Source organism: Budorcas taxicolor, chromosome 19 (genome assembly GCF_023091745.1).
Source record: "Budorcas taxicolor isolate Tak-1 chromosome 19, Takin1.1, whole genome shotgun sequence".
NCBI lineage: Eukaryota > Metazoa > Chordata > Mammalia > Artiodactyla > Bovidae > Budorcas > Budorcas taxicolor.
In genome coordinates, this window is record NC_068928.1 from 7826837 (window position 1) to 7848947 (window position 22111).

Consider the following 22111-nt stretch of genomic DNA (forward strand, 5'->3'; position numbering starts at 1 on the left):
AGCCCTTCCCCGGCTGCCGTGTGTGGGGGAGTCCTTGGTGGTCCTGTTAAATGGCAGCGTGTGATTCAGTGGGGCCGGGGTGGGCAGCAGGTTCTCAGGTGATGCTCAGTGCTTCTGGTCCATAGACTACACTTCGAGAAGCAAAGTTTCCAGGCCTGTTTTTGCAGTGGTTGAACTTTCTTTGCCTTGGCTGAACATTAAAACCACCTAGGAAACAAGAGCATGCTCTGGGATTTCCAGAGTGCACTGATGTAAATAAATTCAACTAGTTGTTGTTTAGTCACTAAGTTGTGTCTGTCTCTTTGTAACCCTGTGGACTGTAGCCTGCCAGGCTCCTTTGTCCTTGGGATTTCCCACACAGGAATACTGGAGTGGGTTGCCATTTCCTTCTGTTGGCGATCTTCCTATCCCAAGGATTGTGAGCCCACGTCTCCTGCTTTTCAGGTGGATTCTTAACTGCTGAGGCACGGTTCAGTTCAGTTCAGTCGCTCAGTCGTGTCCGACTGTGACCCCATGAATCGCAGCACGCCAGGCCTCCCTGTCCATCACCAACTCCTGGAGTTCACTCAGACTCACATCCATCAAGTCAGTGATGCCATCCAGCCATCTCATCCTGGTCGTCCCCTTCTCCTGCCCTCAATCCCTCCCAGCATCAGAGTCTTTTCCAATGAGTCAACTCTTTGCATGAGGTGGCCAAAGTACTGGAGTTTCAGCTTTAGCATCATTCCTTCCAAAGAAATCCCAGGGCTGATCTCCTTCAGAATGGACTGGTTGGATCTCCTTGCAGTCCAAGGGACTCTCAAGAGTCTTCTCCAACACCACAGTTCAAAAGCACCAATTCTTCGGCGCTCAGCCTTCTTCACAGTCCAACTCTCACATCCATACATGACCACAGGAGAAAACACAGCCTTGACTAGACGGACATTAGTCAGCAAAGTAATGTCTCTGCTTTTGAATAGGCTATCTAGGTTGGTCATAACTTTTCTTCCAAGGAGTAAGCGTCTTTTAATTTCATGGCTGCAGTCACCATCTGCAGTGATTTTGGAGCCCCCCAAAATGAAGTCTGACACTGTTTCCACTGTTTCCCCATCTATTTCCCATGAAGTGATGGGACTGGATGCCATGATCTTCGATTTCTGAATGTTGAGCTTTAAGCCAACTTTTTCGCTCTCCACTTTCACTTTCATCAAGAGGCTCTTTGGTTCCTCTTCACTTTCTGCCATAAGGGTGGTGTCATCTGCATATCTGAGGTTATTGATATTTCTCCTGGCAATTTTGATTCCAGCTTGTGTTTCTTCCAGCCCAGCGTTTCTCATGATGTACTCTGCATAGAAGTTAAATAACCAGGGTGACAGTATACAGCCTTGACGTACTCCTTTTCCTATTTGGAACCAGTCTGTTGTTCCATGTCCAGTTCTAACTGTTGCTTACTGACCTGCATACCGGTTTCTCAAGAGGCAGGTCAGGTGGTCTGGTATTCCCATCTCTCTCAGGGGAAGCCCCAATTAAACTAGTCCAAATTTAACAAAGAATTGTTAAAGCATTCACTTATATCCACAACAAAGCACAAACCACATTAAGGAATAATTCACCATAACAGTGGAGGATTTTTCGTTTTAAGGATTCTTGTCATTTTTGCAGACAAAATAAATTTTGCTGGTAGGGAGGCAATGCATGCAAGTGTGTATTGTAGAATACATTAGTCACGTACCTCTCATGAGAGCTAACCCTACTTTACCAGCATTTCATGTATGTCGCAACTGATCTTATACCAGCTATTCCTTACAGAGCGTGTCCCCATCTTACAGGTGGAGAAAGCTGAGTTTTTTTTCCTGTCTCTGGTCTACTGCCTTCTTCTGGGCTCCTATTCCTCTTTCTCAGACTAGGTATTCAGCTTCCTTTCATTTAACATGCTCCTGTAATAAGCTAGAAGCACAGTTTGGGAGTGTGTGTTCTTTGCAAACCAAAGCTGGTTCTCTGTTGACTGCAGAACAAAGCGCAGCCTCTGCAGTGGGTGCAGGCGCCGCATTGAGCCCTTGGAACAGCTTGACTCTCAAACGACTTGATTTCCACAGCCCTGTGTGTGGGGCTGGTCCCTCGCCTTGGGGCACCCCCCATCCCTTGAAAAATCCCACTCGTCCTTTGTTCTGACTTAATTGTGGCGTAACTACTGTTTCCTTGGCTGGTGATTTGGGGGATGCTTGCCAGGGACGTGTCCACATGGATTTCCATGGGTATTTAAAAGTGCTCCAATACCACCTGAATAGAAGTGTTCTGGGAGTTTAGAGAATGAAAACACTAAACACAGCTAGTCCCTTGGGGTGGGGGCGAACCTAGGGAGAATTGGGCATCAAGAAGTGATGCAGGAAAGGATTTGGTTTCAGGAGCTGGCTCAGTGTGTTTCAGGGGAGTGTGCCTGGATGAGCGGGCAGCAGGCCGGGGGCAGCGCCTCCACCACCACCCCCGCGTGGGTCACAGGCCGGGGTGCGCCCAGAGGGAAGGCCGCGCCTTCCGTGGGCCGGGGGCACAGCTGGCCTCCCTGGGCGGAGCCCCATCAGGAGCCCTCGCCATCTCTCACGGCTCCCCCTTGCTCTCCTCTCCCCACAGGTGTAACTGCTGCACGCCTCCAGGATGACGATCCAGTTCCGCTCACTCTTCCCCCTGGCCCTGCCTGGAGTGCTGGCGCTCCTCGGCTGGTGGTGGTTTTTGTCCCGTAAAAAAGAGCCCCTCGACAGCCACGACAGAGCAGCGGAGGCCGGTGCGGTGGCGCTGCGGGCCGGCCCTGCGGCCCAGGAGGCGCTCGCAGCAGAAGACGCGCGGCCTGGAGTAGCCAGCCCGCCGCCCGAGAGGGAGCTGTGCGGCAGCGGCAGGCCCTCGCCGGAGCCGCCGGCCCTGTTGCGGGCACACCCGGCATGCCGGAGGTCCGAGTCCTCGGGCAGCCTTCCCAGCCCCGTGGACACGAGACTCCGCCCGGGAGCGCGCAAGGAGGTGGAGCTCGCCCTTGCGGGCGACGAAGCCAAGGCTGTCCCTCTGGAGTGTCCCCTGCCAGCTCCCAAGGGCCTTCCGTTCCCCCACGAGGCAGTCGAGGTGTGTAAGCGAGAGGCCGTGCTGGGCCGGCCGGGGGGACGGGGCCTCCAGGGCCAGCCTGCAGCCCCCGTGGAAAAACCATGCATCGGAGAGAAGGCCCGGGAGACAGGGGGCGCCGAAGGCACCGGGGACGCGGTGCTGGGAGAGAACGTGCTGGAGGAAGGGCCGGCAGCCTGGGAGCCAGCCCCCGAGTTAGAGTTACAGAGTGGCCGGGCGGCCAGAGCGGGAGAGAAGGGCCCGGGCTGCCCGCTGGATGAGGCTGTGGCGGAGCCGGTGCCCGAGGAGACGCTGGCGCCGAGGGGCCAGGCGGGCCGAGCCTGGGATGGAGCCTTTCCCCAGGAGCAGGGCGGGGAGGAGACCTGGGACAGAAGCGAGAAGATAGAGCAGGCTGCCTTCCAGATCATCTCCAAAGTGATCCTGGGGGCCACCGAGGAGGCGCTGGCCACCGCCACGGGCAGGGTCGCGGGCCGCGCCTATCAGGCCTCAGCCGCCCAGCCCCGGGGGCCGAAGGAGGAGAGCTGTGCCCCCGCCAGCCAGAAAACCCCCCTGGGCCTGGAGGCCTCGGAGCCCACCCTGGCTGAGGCGGAGGCAGCTGTGAGTCGGGGGGACGCGGCCGTCCCCTCCGCAGAGCCTCCGGCAGGGGGCCTGCCAGCACCAAAGACCTACGTGAGCTGCCTGAGCAGCCCTCTGTCCAGCCCCACCAAGGACAGGAAGCCAAAGAACTCTGCACACCACATCTCCCTGGCCCCCTGCCCTCCGCCGGCCGCCCCCCTCCGCGAGTTGCTGGACAAGGCAGGCGGCCCCGGGGAAGAGGCCACCCGTGTCCCCTGCATGTCTGACGGCGGCCAGGCTGTCCCCGGAGGGGACAGTGCTGTCGCCTCCGGGCAGCACTCAGATTCTGCCAGCACCTCGGGGCTTGAAGACTGTTGTCCGGAGACTGCCCCCAGCCCCAGGGGCGAGGCCGCCACCCCACCGCTGCCTGAAAGTACTGTGCCCGTCAGCAATGGGGTGCTGAAGGGGGAGCTGTCGGACTTGGGGACCGAGGACGGATGGACTGTGGACGCGGAAGCAGACCATTCGGGAGGTAGGCGGGCCTGGGGTGTCCCCCTCATTCAGCTGGGAAAGGTGCTGGTCGGCCTCTGCTGCTTCTGTAGCCACGGTGCTCTTCCACACTGTGTCCCAGCGGCTTGCAGAAATCGGGGTACAGTGGAGAGCTGGTGGGCAACTGAGAAGCGAGTGCTGCCCTGAACCCCAAAGCCACGGGAGCTGTAACTTGGTTCCGCAGCCAGGGACCCTTCCCAGCCCTTCCGAAGGAACCAGCTCAAAGTTGGGGTCACCCAACTCAAGTATACTGATCTGTCTTTACGCACTAACTTCCTAATAGCTTTTTTAAAGACGGAGAGGCCCCTTCAGCTTTAATCCCGTTGAGTACCAAGAATGGGTGAGCTTTTTCAGTGGATTATTTCCTTTTAATAATGTGCTTGTTCCCATGTCTTTACCTGCTTTCCTTCTCCAGAAGCTCTTTCGGGGTTAGTGCCCAGAGATGGCCACAGCCTCGAATGCTTGCGGGAGGCTCACGCCTTCCTGCCTGTTGCTGTCACCTATTCCTTCGCAGAGAACCTCAGCCATTTCCTTTCTGTGCAGCTGCAGTTCCACCCCTGGGAAAGGGGCACTTTGGTAATGAAGTGTCCAATGGGTTTTTCGAGTGCTGACCCCAGCGTAGACAGTTAAGACCGCTCACTTACAGGTCAGCAGCTCCTGACCCTGGTTTTGCAGCTTCCCTAGGGTATTTGCACTTGTCTCACGGAAAGAGGCCGCGGGTTCCTCTGCGGGCCTCCAGCCTGCTTGTCCTGGAGATGTTCCCTGTCGTTTCAGCCCCAGGACGGTTGGGGCCCTTGCTGGGGATTTTAGTGCTCTCAGCATCTGCTGTGCTGCGCGTGTTGCCACCTGTAAGGTGCTGTCACTGATTGAGACACTGCTGTTTCGTGTGTACCTGTGATAGGAAGGTGCTGCCAGCCACCAGTGTAGAAAAGTCAGAGGCCATAAGATGCACCCGACTTCCGGGATGTTAAATTACTTTTAAAAAGTTACTCTAAAGCATCTTAAAATGGACGGAAATCTTTTGGAAATAGAGGAGGCCCTCAGCCTCGTCATGCGGACCCCAGTTTGGCAGTGGCGGCTGCTGGGATGAGTCTAGGCCGCAGAGGAGGGGTGGTGGGCGGGGGTGGGGCCTGGGCACAGCAGGTGGGGGCTGGTGGGAGTCGCAGTGTGGTCTGAGCCCCCTCTAAGTGTCATCAGGGTGGAGGCCTGTCCTGCTTGGTCGGTCAGCAGTTGGGGGCCGGGCACAAGCTGCGCCTGCATCGGCCAGGTTGGCTAAGCAGACTTCTCTCCAGAAGGGTGGTTTTCCCAGCGTGAAGCCCCTAGTGTCGAGCCCCTCGCCGTAGCTGGGAGGAGTGCCTGCTTCCTCTGTCCAGGCAGGGCCGGGGTCGCTTTGTAGGGGATTATGTCCAGGGCCTAGGGAAACCATGTGGAAGATAGCCTAGTTAGTAGCCTCTCAGGAATGACCTATTTCTGGCAGTCGAGTCTTCCATACTTCAGCCAGAGCCACTTTTCTGAAGCCGTCTGACCCGTGCCTGGGTTGTGGGCTCCCTGGCAGACCCTGAATGGGGGTGTCTTCTCAGAACTGAAGACCCACCGGGAGCCCTGAGAGCCTTCAGCAGTGCGTGAGTCAGGCCTCAGCAGAGGGAGGGGCCCTCCTCCTGTCGCCCTCTCTTCCCAGCCCTGACCGGGAAAAGGGCAAGTGGGGACTCTGTAGTTCTGCTCGGCTGAAGGCCCCCGCCTGAGTGCCCGGGCCTGGGACCTTGGTGCCCACGGGCCCTTCATCGGAGGGGCCGCTTGGTTGTGTGTGGACCAGCTATGACCAGTTGGGCTCCACCAGGACCTACACCAGGCACAGGCCACCGAGACCTTGGGGACCGGCTGGCCTGTCCCCTCCCCCGCCCCATGGACTCCCCTTGCTGAGCCAACATCAGTTTCTTCCCAGTTCACCACTTGTCTCTGCTCCAGCAGCTGTGCTGGGCGCGGCTGCCAGTTCAGCAAGTGGGGCTGTAAGTGACAGGCTAAAATTAGGTGTGTCTACACCCCCAGTCCGCCTTTCATTGGGGCTGTTCTGAGCCTTCTAGACTGCGAGCTGACAGTCACCTGCCAAGCCTGAGGAGGGGGCGTGGGGCGGGGGCCTCTTGGGAGTGCAAGTTTGGAAGTTGTACGTTATTAACTGCTCTGGGCCCGTGTCTGTGCGCGCTGCTTCCTCCCCTGCAGGTTCAGACGGGAACAGCATGGACTCGGTGGACAGCTGCTGTGGCCTCAGGAAGCCTGACAGTTTCCAGAATGCCCAGGCAGGCTCCAATCCCAAGAAGGTTGACCTGATCATCTGGGAGATCGAGGTGCCAAAGGTAAGGGCTGCGAGCACTAAGTGGCCCCGGGCCCTGGGTCAGCAGGCTTGGGAGAGGGGGCCAAGGGGGGGCACCTAAACCAGGAGAAGCCCCCAGGGAGCCGGAGGCTGAAGGTGTGGGAATGCTCTGCTTTGCCCAAGTCTGGAGAGCTCCTGCAGCGCGGAGTACCTTCAGCTGCCCTCGGGGGCGGCGTTCTCACACTCCCCGGCTCCTCCCCTCCTCTGGGCTCTTCTTGGTGTGCAGGGCTCAGATCAGTTTGGAGATGCTAGCAAAGTGAGGCTGAGGGCAGGGGCTGGCCAGGAGTCCCCTCAGCATGCTCTCCTCGCGCTCTCCAACGCAGACTGTATTTTATAATTGAGCACAGCATAAATCCGTATTTTAGAGAGCTTGAAGAATATAGCAGTGTAGGAAAAAAATAAAAATCAGCTTAATCCTACCCCCGAGAGTGACTAGGAAGACTTTTATTTCCTTCTCATCTTGCACCCTGTGGTTTTTAAACAAAACTAAGATTATGTTGCTTTAATTAATGCTTTTAAATATTTAACAACTTAATTTTCCTGTGTTATTCTTTGAAAATGGAATTTTAACTGCATGATTCATTGTGTGAATGTGAGTTTACTTCACCAGTCCCCCAATTCCTGGGTACTTAAGTGATTTCTAGCTTCTTGCTTTTCTAACTTACATCTTATTAGCTTGATCTTGACGTCTGTCTTAGGGGCTCAGAAACAATTGCCCAACTGCGTTCTCCTGGGCTCTTAGCCTCCTGCCGAGGTGGAGACTTGGCCTGGTGTGACCTTGAGGACAGGCAGGCTGCTTTGACCCACACGGCTGGCCCCCTTGGTTATGCCTTTCCCCCAGTGACCCTGAAGGCAGAGCTGCCCTCTTTTCTCTCCTTCAGGGCTTGAAGAGGGCACACCTCGGCAGCTTTGGGTGCAGAGTGACTATGTCCCTAGCAGCTCCACCGGGTGGAGTCACTGGGGATTGCTTCAGGGTTTGTCTTATATTGGGCTGAGTTTGGCTCCTCTGGCCTGCAGGGTACGTGTGCTCTGGAGTTGGCAGCAGGAGCCCAAGGGTTTTAGACCTTTGTTTTCGAACTGAGGCCATTCTTTGGACCTGAGCAGACTTGGAGAGGTAGAGGACTCAAAAATCCAACCTTGTGCTTAGAAACATCCCAGTGTCTAGGAGGAGAAAATGCTGCCTTTGCAGCCTCTAAGTGTGAGCCCCATTGCTGGGGAGGAAATGGAAACTGCCTGTTGCCTGGTGCAGCTGCTCAGTAGCTGTGTGCAAGGGAAAGGCGCTCAGTTGAGTCCGAGTCTATGCGACCCCATGGACTGTATCTCCATGGATTATACAGTCCATGGGATTCTCCAGGCCAGAATACTGGAGTGGGTAGCCTTTCCCTTCTCTGGGGGATCTTCCCATCCAGGGATTGAACCCAGGGCTCCCACTTTGCAGGCAGATTCTTTACCCGCTGGGCTACCAGGGAAGCCAGTAGCTGTGTGAGCCTGGCCAAATTAACTTAACCTCTCTGGGTCTGTTCCATCAACTGTAAAATGGTGATAAACAGATGCCGTTTGTTTTGCACTCGGAACAGTGCCTGGTGAGTGAGTGCCGAGAACACGTGTGAGCCTGACCTGGTGTGAAGCAGGGGCGGGTCTTGGGGCTGCTCGAGTTTGGCTTCTTGTTAGCCCGCTCACCTCTCTCCCGAAGCACCTGGTTGGTCGGCTGATCGGCAAGCAGGGGCGCTACGTGAGCTTCCTCAAGCAGACGTCTGGTGCCAAGATCCACGTCTCCACCCTGCCTTACACCCAGAGCACCGAGGTCTGCCACATCGAAGGTCAGTGGCAGCCGCTGCCTGGGCTTTCGACAGGTCTCTTACTGGGACATAAGTGGCTCGAAGCCTCTGGGCCCCACCTGCCCCCTTTTGAAGCCTAAGTCTCCGAATAGAAACCCTGCTCCTCACCCCAGGTGAAGGGAGTGGGCGAGTCTCCCTGTTAGCCTCACCACTTCTGGTATTTGAAGGAGGCTTGGGATCCCCCAGATCTTCTGGCGGGAAAGGGGTGGGCACTCGGGGACTGGCCAGGGCTCCTGGGCTGATGGTGGACAAAGGCCGGCCCTCCCCGTCAGCTAAGCTCCTGTTGCATTAGTGCAGTCATAAACAACAGAGGCCAAATGTGAAAGGGCGACAGGCTTCCAGCTTTAGATGTGTTTCACCCCAAGGCGAGGCTTGGCATTTTGGCACCTTAAAGGTGCACCCTGAACTCTGGGGAAAGTCCGGTGCGGTGCGGGGTGGGCCTGAGTTCAGTTTTGCTCTCTGTCTGAGCCCTGTGACTGTGATCTGGCCCCACATTCAGGCTCTCAGCATCATGTGGACAAGGCGCTGAACTTGATTGGCAAGAAGTTCAAAGAACTGAACCTCACCAACATTTACGCTCCCCCGCTGCCTTCGCTGGCACTGCCTTCTCTTCCAATGACTTCCTGGGTGAGCATGCCCCTTCCTCCAGGCCGGCCCTAGGTGGAAGCCCCCGAGGCCGTGGGCAAGGAAGGCCGGGGCACACTGCGGCCTGCCCTTTCACCTCTGGCCAGTGGTCAGCTCTGCTTTTAGTTCTCTGGGTTGGGCTGGGGGCCAGGGTGCTGTAGGAAGCCAGAGGCTTCTCGGTCCCTGCTTGGAAGGACCGTTCTCCCCACCTCTGCCACCTGGGCAGCCTGTTCTCTAGGCAGTTGCCTGGAAAGGACTACTCCCTCCTGACTGGCCATGTGCAGGCTGGCTTGGGACGCCTTTGAGCTGTGCCTTGTCCTGATAACCGTGAGACCTGGTTCAGGGACCCCTCCGGTGGAGTCGGGTCCGGCGGTGGCCCTGGTGAAGGAGGCCCTTCCCCTTGCATCCTCACGAGGGGCACCTGGGTCATAAAGGGAAAGAAGCCCCGCTCCCTCTGCACCCCCGGGAGCCCTCGCAGAGGAGCTGGCACTGTGGGGCCTGTGTGCTGGGGCTGTGGGGCCTCTGGGGCCTGTCACCCCATCCTGCTGTGCGCCTCCAGCCCTGGGAGCCTCGTCTCACTGGGAGCAGAACTGTAGGTTTCTGAAGGCTGAGAACACTGCATTTCACATGTAGGGTGGTTGTGCGCTCCAAGAAAACGTTTAGGATGCTGGCCTTTTCATCCTGTGTCTTTCCCCCTCCCAGTACCCTTGTGCTTTGGGGGAAGGGGTGGGTGTCCCTTCCTTTCTTGTGGATATCCGGGAGTAGGCTGACCCCCACTCCACGCTTCACTTCTGAATCCTCGGGGTTTCCTGTGAGGCTTGGCCCCAAGCCCGCGCTCTCTCTTTCAGGTAGTTGAGCGGTTGGTGAGGCCTCCTCTCCTTGGGCTCTGAGTGGCTGGAGCCATGACTGTTGGCCCGCGGGGCCGGGGGTCAGCGCGGAGCTCTCACCCGAAGCTCTTTCTGTGGCCACCTGGCTGGGAGGTGGCGTGGATCCCCTTCTGTGTCCACAGCACCTCGGTGTTGCCTTAGCTTGGAGAGAGGCCGACGGTCACGCTGGCGCTCCTGGGGTCAGCTGCCGTTCCAGGGAGCTGGTGGAGCGGCCCTCAGGCTTGACCATCTCTTACTCTTGTTCTCAGTGGCCACCCCATTCCTGTTTGCCTTCCCTGGGCCTTACAGAGTCTGGAGAAGAGGGGGACTGGGCAGAAGCTGTGCCCAGGCCCGTGGGCGGCCAGACGCTCCATCCACTGTGGACGCCTGGGGGCCTCCCTGCCCAGCTGAACTGAGGCCACCTCTTGTGGTTACGTGGGGTGTTGCAGGGCCAGGGCCACAGGGGAGCCAAACACTTTGAATGGCGTAAGAGAGCTTTCCTTGCACCTCTGTTGTCTAGGAGCCATGTTGCTTTGGTTTGCTCTGCCTTTTCCGAAGATGTGCCAATTCGGAGTCTTGCCCTGGGGCCTCAGAGTTTATCCCAGGTGTGAGAAGGGTTGCTGAGTGCACACGCCCCTCCCCTCTCTGCAGCTCATGCTTCCGGACGGCGTCACTGTGGAGGTCATCGTGGTCAACCAGGTCAACGCCGGGCACCTGTTTGTGCAGCAGCACACTCACCCCACCTTCCACGCGCTGCGTAGCCTGGACCAGCAGATGTATCTCTGCTACTCTCAGCCTGGCATCCCCACCTTGCCCACCCCGGTGGAGAGTAAGCGCTGCCCTCGGGGCTGGAGTGGGGCACCTGCACTCTGGCCAGGCTCAGGGAGAAGTTTGGGGGGTCTCCTCTTGTTCTGCCCATGGTTTTAACCAGCAGGAGGCTGTTCTGGGGCTCTTCCTGGGATTAGCATCCCTGAGTTCTTGGTGTCAGCCTGGGGTGCGTTGGGCTCCATTTCCTGGCTAGCTCAAGCTGATGTTTCCACAGGCTGATGGAGAGAAGGGGTCAGAATAGAGTTGGCACGAGGGTTCTGGTCTCAGCTCTGCTGCTTGCCTGTTGAGGGAGGTGGATGCCCATGGGGTCTGGGAATCGGGGTGGCTACTGTGTGTGTCAGACATGCACAGTGCCTACTGCGGACGCTGCTCTCATAGATGGTCCCAGTCTGGTGACGGCGGGTTGGGGCATTTCCAGTCAACGGGTGAGAAAACAAAGACTCTGGAGTCAGTGACTTGCCCAGGTGGCCCCTGCCCCGGAGCTCTGTTTCCTTCGTCGCCCTCATTAGCAGAGATCTAATGTCTCTAACCTGCCCCATCAGAGACTCCTGACCTGAAGCCCCCAGTGGGCTCTAAGACATAAGGAACACTTGAACTTTGGGGGGCATTTTATATTAAGGTTTTCCTTTTGGAGGAATAGTGTTAGGTTCCCTGATGTTGCTTCAACCCAGAAGTGAAGACAGAACTGGAGGCCAGGAGGCGACTGAGCTGTGCTGGAGCCTGCCCTTCAGGGTCAGAACACAGCATGGCCAGCCGTGCCACAGGCCCCGCCCTTGCCCCAGGCCGGGGTTGGTGGCGCTCAGGGGCACTTACTCCCTGGCCTGGTTGGCTGCCCCAAGCATTCCTGCTCTCAGCACCATCCTAAAGCGAAGGCCAGAAGTGGGCTTTGGGCTTGGGAGCCCTCGGTCTGGTCTGCGGTGGGCCAGAGCAGACCCTGGCAACTAGCCAGGGGTCTGCTGCACTGGAGGCTCTGGATTCTTTCTGGGACATTCCCTTCAGAGTAGAAGGCAGGTGCTGGTCCATTCCCTGAATACTGAAATTTACCTGGCTTAATATCAGGTAATCTGTGTCTGCCTTTGGCCTCAGAGAACATCTCAGAGAAAGAGGTTCGGGTGGGTACTTTCTGGTCTGGGGACGTTGGGGGCAGCAGAGATGCACGGCTGGCAGGCCTTGCCCTTGGTCCGTGCTGGGCCCGGGAGGGCCTGTGGCTGCCCTGCCCTGCGCTGGCTCTGGGCACACGCTCTCGTCTGCCCGCAGTAACGGTCATCTGTGCTGCCCCCGGCGTGGACGGGGCCTGGTGGCGAGCCCAGGTGGTGGCCGCCTACGAGGACACCAATGAGGTCGAGATTCGCTACGTCGACTATGGTGGCTACAAGAGGGTGAAAGTGGACGTGCTGCGGCAGATCCGGTGAGTCCAGTCGGTGTCTGCAGAGCGGGCGCCTGGGACGTGGGCGGGTTCTGCTGCTGCTGCCCACTCTGTTTGAAAGAGGATGATGCAAACGAATCCCGTCCTCGCCTCAGCGAGACAGAGCAGAGAGGCCCGTCCGGTGGAAGAAGTCCAGGTGTTGTTGGGCACAAGGGAGGCGGCTTCTCTTGGGGCGCTCAATGCAAGCAGCGCCTCCACGGCCAGGCCTGTGCAGGCGAGCCAGGAGCAGTGGCCTGTGCCTGTCATGTGCGCCTCTGTGTGGCTTCACTGGGTTTCGGGGTCACGGCGCTGAGCAGGAGGGGCGCGTCAGCCTGGGGTGAGGCAGCGTGGCGTCCAGGCTGAGCTTGGGCCTTGCTTGTCTTTCAGGTCTGACTTTGTGACCCTGCCGTTCCAGGGAGCAGAGGTGCTTCTGGACAGCGTGATGCCCCTGTCAGGTAACAGGTGGGGCCGCGGGCCTGGGCGGGGTGCAGCAGGTGTTGAAAGGAGGTCTTCTCTGTGAGACCCTTGTTCTCACCTTCCAGGCTTAAGCAGCGCAGGTTGCGGCCACTTTGTTTCCAATGGACTGGTCTGGGTGGAGGCCCGAGAACTTGCGTTTCTAACAAGTTCTCCCGTGGTGCTGGTCCCTGGACCCCCGCCTTCAGGCCCACTGCCCCGGCCTCCACCCGGGCCTCCGGCTTTGAGAGGCTTCCTGCAGAGACTGCTCCCTCCCTAGGTGCTCCCAGGCCTTGGCCCTGTGCCCCCGTCCTCCCTGCCTCTCACCCTGGGTGTGTCCTTGTTCGGGAGTGTTGATCCGACAAGGAGTGCTGTCCACGCACCCTGCCCGCCTGGGATCGCTGTGCAAAGTGCACTGTCTGGCCAGCTGCCGGGGTCTGAATTGCACCTGCCTCACTGTGGGAGCGGGCTGACTGTCAGCCACTGACCCGTGTCTGTCATGTTCTCACCTGTAACGTGGTCCTGATTCCATGAGGCAGCAGTGCATTCAGCCCCCGATTCAGTGTTGGTGGCAGCGACACTTCACTGGAGGCAGCATCTCTGTCCCCCGGGGGTGGCGTGCAGCAGGCACCCCGAGTGTACCCAGGGAGGCCTGGGGCTCTGCACTCGGCACGGGTGTGGCTCTGTCCCGGGAGGTCCTGCTGCGTGGCAGCGCCTGACGTCTGCTTGGAGAACACTTGTGAGCTGTGTGGCAAGTGCCGGGCCTCAGTGAGAGTCAAACGCTGCTTTTCCCTCTCCTCAGACGATGACCACTTCTCCCCCGAGGCAGACGCGGCTATGAGCGAGATGACGGGGAACACGGCGCTGCTGGCTCAGGTGTGTGGTGCAGGCAGGCTGGCGAGTCTGTCTCGGGGGAGCCCCTGCCCGGTGCCTCCAGCCTCTGTGAGCTCTCCCGGCTTCTTGGGAGCAGACCTTCAGTGCCTGCCTTCCCGTGGCCCATGCCCTGGGTCGGCCAGCAGTCTTGAAGGAGAGGGGCCTGGGGTAGCTTATTAACACCATGGGGGGTTTTGTTCTCTCAGGTGACGAGCTACAGCCCAACCGGCCTTCCTCTGATTCAGCTGTGGAGCGTGGTTGGAGATGAAGTAAGTCCTGGCCTCCTCTCCCCCGTCACGCCCAGAGACGCTCTTGGTGGGCACAGTTGGAGTGGGGATGCTGCTGTCATCTAGGGGGTGGCGGCTGGAGGTGCAGCTGACGATCCCCGCAGAGCTGTGGCGGCCCCGTAGCAGGACGTCCCGGGGCTCTATTGGACCTTGTCTCTTGGGGTTTTCCCCTCTGTCTCTTGGTACTAGAGCGTGGACAGCCTGCTCGCCCGCTGGCAGAGCCTGTCCATGAACCCCTGGCGGGCCCGGCCCGGTCATTCAGGCGCCGGGGGCAGGGCCTAGGCTGAGGGGGAACCGCGCCGGCCCGGTGCTGTGGCCGCACTCTCCAGGACCTTTCTCTCCTAGGTGGTATTGATAAACCGGTCGCTGGTGGAGCGAGGACTCGCTCAGTGGGTGGACAGCTGCTTCTCAAGCCTCTGACCCGCCCCACACCGCCTCTGGAGTCTGTTTTGCACTGTTGGAATTGGGCTTGGCACTCAAGGCAAAGACTTTACAGCAGAATTACAAACATTTGTCGTCTCCAGAGAGTCCTTTCATTCTGTACTGTAGTCACGTTGAGCTGTTTCCGTCTCTGAGACGAGGGAATTGTGGGTTCTTTTCAAAGCCATCAGATGGCGTGTTACAAGCCAGTCGGCTTAACCTGGTTCCAAGCTGTTTATAAAACAAACAAAAAAAAATGAAAGGAAAACTGCCTCAACTAGGTTGTCCTGCCCTCCACCCCCCGCCCCAACCCCGCCCCACCAATTCCCTTCCTCCCTTCTTCCTGCCTCTATTCTATTTCCTCCCAAACCCAAACCCCTATAAGCAGACAGGCCAAGGGATGTGTTCTTGCTTTTGGGGAAGGGATTCTTTTACCTTCGAGTCTTTATTTAGGGAGCAAGACATGAACTGACTGATGGGCATCAATCGCTTGTATAGCTTACAAATGAATTTATGATTGTTTAACCATTTTTTATGAACTCCATCTGGGTCTCTAAGAAGACAGCCTTTTTAATGCATCTGTAAATACAGAGCAATCGTACCTCTGGCCTTAGTCAGTGATAGAGGAGAGGGGAAACTTATCTTGCCAAGCCTAGTTGTAATTTGTAACCATTTTCTATTTGTGCAAACTCTGTAAATATGTTTAAAAAAATGTAATTATTTTGTACAAGATACACTGGAGAACAAAGGGAACTCGCGGGTTTTCCACATCCCGGGTCATCTGTGGCCGCTGCCTGTCCCAGCTCCCATCCCTTCCTGCATAACCGGACAGGGTGAGTGTATGGTATAGAATGTGACCCGGGGATTTTTTTTTTTTTTTTTCTGTACAAATTTGTTAAAAAAAAAAACCAAAAAAAAAAAACCTCATTGGATTACCCTGCAGTGGTGTGTGTTGATTCTTTTTTAGACTGAGTTCAGGCAGCATTGTGCAATTTAAGTAACTTAAACATACAAACATAGACATCTCAAATTGTATACACCGTAGCTTCCGTTTCTTCCCCTGGTGAACACAGTTGGGGAGTCGTGGGGTGGTTGTGAGCGTGGTGGGCCCTAGGGGGCCACTTAAACTAGGAGACTCATGGCTTTCTGAAGACAGTTTAGCCAGAAATTTCCGTCTGGCTTTTTCCTCCCCTTTGCTCCACAAGGTGGCGGCCAGCCTTCCCCTGGCTTCCTCCTGTGATAGTCTCAGACAGCCAGGCTTGAGGAGAAAATACTGGTTGCCCAAATTCTTTGTGCATTCTTAATAAATCTGTGAAGTGATTTAAGAGCAGAACCAAGTCTTGATCGAAAGGCCTCTCCTCTTAAACATAGGCTCCGGGCCTTGAGCCCTGGCCTCTGGGCCTGCCCACCCCTCCAGGGTCTCTGGAGTGCTGAGAGAGCCCCAGGCACAGAAGGCATTTTTCCCAGAGCTGCAGCCTCTCTCCCTGGCTTTGGGTACCAAGTGGGTAAAATACAGGCTTCAGTTTCCATGATCAGATACTGGTGGTGGTGGTGGTTTGGTTGCTAAGTCGTGTCCGACTCTTTGTGACCTCATGGACTGCAGCATACCAGGCTTCCCTGTCTTCACTCTCTCCTGGACTTTGCTCAAACTCAAGTCCGTTGAGTCAGTGATGCCATCCAGCCATCTCATCCTCTGTTGGCCCTTTCTCCTCCTGCCCTCAATCTTTCCCAGCATCAGGGTTTTTCCCATGAGTCGGCTTTTTGCATCAGGTGGCCAAGGTATTGGAGCTTCAGCATCAGTCCTTCCAGTGAATATTTAGGGTTGATCTCCTTTAGGATGGACTGGTTCGATCTCCTTGCAATCCAAAGGACTCTCAAGAATCTTCTCCAGCACCACAGTTCCAAAGCAGCAATTCTTTGGGGCTCAGCTTTATGGTCCAACTCGTGTCTGTACACTACTACTGGAAAAACCGTAGCTTTGACGATACGCACATTTGTTGGCAAAGTGACGTCTGTGCTTTTTAATTCGCTGTCTAGGTTTGTTATAACTTTTCTTCCAAGGAGCAAGTGTCTTAGTTTCATGGCTGCAGTCACCATCCACAGTGATTTTGGAGCCCAAGAAAAAATCTGCCACTGTTTGGTATCAGCCTCATAAGGCAATGAAATGGAAATATCCCTGCTGGAATGGAGCTTGGCCCTCAGCGAGCTCTCGTGCGGTCTTAACCGCCAACTGCCCTCAGTCCCAGCCATAAGTGGGTTGTGACTTTAGTCAAGTTGGGTTATACACAGGGCTAAGCTTTTTCTTTACAGCTTGCATCAGTGGAACGGAAAGTGGTGTGTGGCAGCCTTTAGGCTAGTCTGAAGAGGTCTCTCACCGCTGGGGGTGCAGGCGTGGCTTCTCTCTTGGGGAGCAGTGAGGGATTTTGACAGCCGGAACCCATGATTCTGTGCAGGGCAGAGGGCAGGGGAGGTGACGGAGTGGAGGCCAAACCAGAGCGGTCTGGCTGAGACAGGCTTCCTCTGGGAAGGCTCTTGGGCTGACAAGTGATGGGGTCAGGACCAAGGGCCCAGGCTCATGGTCAGGAGGTTGTGCTTGGTGTCTCAGGGCTGGAATATTGGAGAAAACATAAGTTACTGAGGAGCCTGTACGCTTTGGATAGATGCCGTTTAGGTTGCCATGGGCCTTGGATTAATTTCCAGACTTCTGAAAAAGTTACTTTTGACCATTTTGCTGCTGCTCATGTTGCTTTTGCCGAGGAGCGGATTTCCGGGTTCATGGAGGTCCTTATTCTGCCAGGCCAGATGGCATCCCTCTGGTTGTTGGTGTGTTCTTGGAATTACCCGAGGGAGCCTGGTGGGCTGCCGTCTGTGGGGTCGCATAGAGTCGAACACGACTGAAGTGAGTTAGCAGCAGCAGCTTAAGTGTAAACTTGAACTCTTAAATGGGAGAAGCTGGGGCTGGAGATCTCCCCCAGGGATGATCTGCCCCGGGTGTGGGCGAGGTGGATGGCTGAGCATGGGAGCGGAGAGCCAGCCTGCTCTCGCTGCAGGTGCTTGTGTGGGCTGTGGCCCCTCTCTGGTCCTTGGGGCGCTGCTGTGGGAGAAAGAACTGGACCTAGTATGGTGTCGGTGTCTGCTCTGGGGTTACTGCTGCACCACTGTAGGCTGAAGGTCAAGGTTGAGCTGGAGTTGTGGAGAACTTTCTGTCAGATACCATGCTGCTTTACAGGAATCCTTGGTCCTCAAAAGGCTCAGTGGTGAAGAATCTGCCTGCCAATGCAGGAGACACAGGTTCCATCCCTGTCTTAGAAAGATTCCCTGGAGGAAAAAATGGCAACCCACTCCAGTGTTCTTACCTAGAAAATCCCACGGACAGAGGAGCCTGGTGGGCTACAGTCCGTGGGGTCGCAAAAAAGGTGGCTAAACATCACTTGGTCCTCATGCCCACCTCTGGGGTGAGCGAGGGCTGACCCCAGAGATAGACGGTGGGGACTGTGGTTTGTGGGTGGAGCGGACGTGAGGCTGAAAGCCAGGTTCTCGACCACAGCTCCTCTCTGACAGTGTGAGAATGATCATTCCCCCTCCTGTGTCCCCAGACACCACAGTGGCTCACTGACCAGCCTCTTAGGAGAGTTTCAGAACTGAGAATTGGAAAAACACAGACGGGAGAGATCCATCATTTTGCCTCTTAGAAAAATTAAAATTTATGTAAACAAACCCAGGAGAAACTCACGGCACCTAGGCCAGACAGGTGATCTAAAAGGCCAGACAGGTGCTCTAAAAGGAAAACAGTCTCTGTGGGCATTAAAGAACGCGGACAGAAAATTGAAAACCCAGACCCGTTTCTAGACCAGCTTTGTCCAGAGACATGGAATGAGACACGTGTATAGTTTGAAATTTTCTAGGCGTCTCAAAAAGGAAAGAGCAGATGAAATTAATAATGGTTTATTTAACCTATTTCAGCGTGTAATGGGTGTTGGGCATACTGAGACATTTGGGTGGTTTTCTATGAAGTCTGGAGTCCCATGTGTGTATTTGCACTCAGAGCAGCTCGGGTGCTCCACAGTCACGGGGGGCTGGAGGCTGCTGGTCTGGGCAGCTCAGGACTGGACTGTCGCCTTCATCACTCTCACTCCAGTGCTGACAGCCTCGTGGGTATATTCTCACTCAGAAAATTCTGGGTTCTTTGGTGCATTTATTTCTCCAGATAAACTCTAGAATGATTTTTTTGGGGGGGAAGGGGACTGTGGAAAATGTTGTGCCACCCCTGAAAATAATGATGCTTTATTGTTGGTTTGGTATAAAATTTTATGTGATCTATTAAATTCAGCTTGTAAATTCAATCTGTTTCCCTTTTTTGCTGTCTCCCTCCACCCCCTCCCCCAGTTTTTTCCTTTTTTGCCTGTACTATCCATTTCTAAGAGAAGTACATTAAAGGATTTTGTATGTATTGGCATCGTGTTTTCCTGTCTTTCCTCGACTGCTTTCCTTTTTGGTGAAATCTGGAAAGTCAGTAGGTGGATTTCACTTGTTGAGTGTGATCACTGTTGTAACATTATTAGGTGTTTAGTTCATTTTCCTGTTGCTTTCTGATTGGCTCTTTTTTTTTTTTTTTTTTTGCTTTCATCATTTGCTTGGTCAAAAATTTTCGGCTCGTCAGTGCCCTCTTTCTAGATTCCATATATATGGGTTGATATACAACGTTTGTTTTTCACTTTCTGACTTCACTGTAATAGGCTGTAGGTTCATCCACCTCATTGGTACACACACGCAGGCACCTTAGCGTTAACAGGAGGCAAGAACCTGTTACAAGGGAGCAAAGGTAGTCTCTTCATTAAGTGATGCTGGGAAAACTGGACAGCTACCTGTGAAAGACTGAAATTAGAACACTTCCTAACACCACACACACAGAGAAAATGGGTTAAAGACCTAAATGGAGGATCAGAAATAATCAAACTGTGAGGAAAACGGGCAGAACACTCTTTCTTATGTACCTGTTCCTGAGTAATTTTGATTCACTTTTAAAGTTATCTTGGGTTGTGCTGGCTCTTTGCTGTGGGGAGTGGGCTCTCTAGCTGCAGCGTGGGGGCTCGCCTTTTCTGCGATGCCCAGGCTCCAGGGTGCGCGGGCCTCAGCAGTTGCCGCACGGGTGCAGGTGCCCAGGCTTGTGGGATCCTCCCGGACCAGGCATGGAACCTGTCTGCCCTGCGTGGGCAGATGGATTCTTGTCCACTGGGCCACCGGGGAAGTGCTTTTGATTCACTTGTGTGTTTTCAGAACACATATGACTCGTTGGCCATTGGAATCTCTCTTTTTGTCCTGAGGTCAGCCTTAGTGTCTCTACTGGAGCAGATGCCTGCCAAAAAAACTGCCCTCCCTCCCCCTCCACAAAGTAGGATCGCACATTCTGACACCAGGTGCTGGTAGCGAAGGGCGGGTCGAGGTACCCTCAGTCCCAAGGCTGAGGCTTCAGGAGGCAGCGTGTGCCCCGTTGGCCCCCAGCATCCGCTGAGTTCCGGGTGGAGACTAGCCTGCCTGCCTGGGGGCCCACGGGAAGATGGTGAGGAACGGAGCTGCAGTCACCCGCAGAGGGAGTGTGGGGTATCCCAAGTGGGTCTGTCGTGAGTCATGAGGTCTGGGGGCTACGTGTGGCTTATCCTGATCAATGGTGTCGTTCTGGCCCCAGACTTTCCTCTGAGGACACTGAACTCTGGCCGTGGCCTTGGGGGCAAGTGCCTTACTCCCTAGCCCCCGTCTGTGAAAGAGTGAATTAGGTGCGCACAGAGGTGTCTGCCAGGTTTGACTTTACACTGATCTCTAAGGGCCTTCCTGGCGATTCCTCTTAGGGGCCTAACTTATTTTGTATTTTTACAAAGCGCATTATCTAGGAGAGATCTTGGCTGTTTGTTGCTTGCAATAGGCCCAGCTAACAGGTGGGGACAGACGGCCCCCTCCTGTCTCGACCTGGGGTGGCTATCTTGTCTTTCCTGGCCTCTGGCTTGGTGATGGACAGAAGCTCTGCCTGCTCCCACTGGTCTCTTCTCTCCATTGAGCGCCTGCTGTATGCCAAGCGTTCTGCTGTGCTATGCTTAGTCGCTCTTTGCGAGCCTTCCAGGCTACTCTGCCCTTGGGGATTCTCCAGGCAAGAATACTGGAGTGGGTTGCCATGCCCTCCTCCAGGGGATCTTCCCACCCTAGGGATTGAAGCCAGGTCTCCCACACTGTGGGCAGATTCTTTATCTGTTGAATCACAAGGGAAGCCCAAGAATACTGGAGTGGGTAGCCTGTCCCTTCTCCAGGGGATCTTCCTGACCCAGGAATCGAACCGGGGTCTCTTGAGTTGCAGGCAGATTCTTTACCAGCTGAGCTGCCACATAAGCCCAAGTATCCTGCCAGGAGGCTGCAAAGATGGGGCACATTCTGGCTCTTTGGAGGCACCTCTACCTGGGGAGGCGGGCTTGGTGGAGCCACCCTCCCGCACTTTCTATGGGATCCTGACAACTGCTGGTGAGGTGGGCACCAGGGGCTGAGAATCAGCAGAGCTGGACTGGAAGTCAGGCCTTCCAGACTCCAGGCTGATCTTTTCTCTGCATGTGGTGCCTCAGCTTCCCTTTTTGAAGCCAACTCGCCTGTGCCCAGCAGGAGGCGGCCTCCACCGGGCTTTGCTGAAGGAAGGGGAGGCCAAGGGAGGTGGGCAGCGGGCCGGGGGGAGAAGCTGGGCGTGCTGCTGAAACGGAGTTGGCCCGCGGGACTGGCTCCCAGGCACGAGGAACGAAGCTGGTAAAAGTGAGAGCAGAGGAGGCCTCACGATAGGCAGTCTGCAAGTACGTCCTATGTGCAAGTCTTGTCTGTTTTTTGTTCTTTAATAGGTGATGAACACAATACACGATTCCAAAGAAAAATGGAGAGAAGAGGGCACGGCCACCTCCTTTCCTGTCCCCCAGACACACGTCTCCTCTTCGGGGGACTGTTAGGAGGTTCCCTTGTTCCTGCTCAGCACATGTGAGCGATAGGGCGATGCAAACCGCGGTCACAGGGCAGGCCTGAGTCTGAACGGTGTTATCTGCACAGAGCAGCAGCTGTGTGTATACTGTCTAGGGCTGCTTTGCTGCTGCAGCCACGCAGCTGAGCACCTTGGATAGAGGCCACCCCGCAAAGCCCCCAATACCCAGTCCTTTATAGAAAAAGTTGGCTGGCTGCCCCCCACTGTAAACATTTGTGCATTGTCCCCCCACCCAAAATTTAAGTTACTATGTCCTGCCTCTTTCAACTAGAAACTCCTTTGTTGAGAATTCCAGAGCCTCAGTTTCCTTGGGATGGTGTCTTGGCGGCGGCCCCTGCTGGAGGTCTTGTTCCTGAGCAGGTGACCAGGCCGGAGCCTGGGGTGGAGCAGGCAGCAAAGACTGGGCCACCCCTCAACGCGCTGGCAGCACCTGAAGGGACGCTCAGGCCCCCCACTGACCCACGTCTTCCTCTTAATAAGACTCCCGGTGATTCGTGTGTACAGCAGGGTCTGAGAAACACTGATCCAAGGGTTGTCAGTCATGTCCAATCTTGGCTGTGTATTTGGAATCGCCTCAAAAACCACCTATGCCTGGGACCCATTCTCAGAGATGCACATTTTTAAAAATTGTTTATTTGGCTGCGCTGGGTCTTGGTTGAGTCACACGGAATTTTTCCACGCGGTGCACGGAGCCTCTCCAGTTGTGGCTTGCAGGTTTCGTTGCTCTGCAGCATATTAGAGCTTTGTTCCTTGACCAGGGATCGAACCCTCGTCCCCTGCATTGCAAGGTGGATTCTCAACCACTGGACCACCGGGCAGTCCCCAGAGATGCAGGTTTAATTGATCTCAACAGCCTGGGCATTTATTTTATATATATTTAATATTAAATATATTTTAAAAAATATATATATATATAATCTTCCCTGGTGGCTCAGCTGGTAAAGAACCTGCCTGCAAT

At 55.5% G+C, this 22111-nt stretch overlaps 1 protein-coding gene across 1 annotated transcript in view; it reads left to right on the forward strand.

The window, feature by feature from the left end:
- AKAP1 (A-kinase anchoring protein 1) overlaps positions 1-15085 on the forward strand; it is a 31383-nt gene extending 16298 nt beyond the window's left edge. The window contains exons 2-11 of the mRNA XM_052658760.1: positions 2608-4171; positions 6406-6539; positions 8250-8376; positions 8894-9021; positions 10536-10713; positions 11970-12120; positions 12505-12572; positions 13373-13446; positions 13650-13712; positions 14076-15085. Of these exons, the coding sequence (XP_052514720.1) occupies positions 2632-4171; positions 6406-6539; positions 8250-8376; positions 8894-9021; positions 10536-10713; positions 11970-12120; positions 12505-12572; positions 13373-13446; positions 13650-13712; positions 14076-14150 (2538 nt within the window). The 5' untranslated portion in view covers positions 2608-2631 and the 3' untranslated portion in view covers positions 14151-15085. The remainder of the gene's footprint in view (positions 1-2607; positions 4172-6405; positions 6540-8249; positions 8377-8893; positions 9022-10535; positions 10714-11969; positions 12121-12504; positions 12573-13372; positions 13447-13649; positions 13713-14075) is intronic.
- The last annotated feature ends 7026 nt before the right edge of the window (positions 15086-22111 follow it).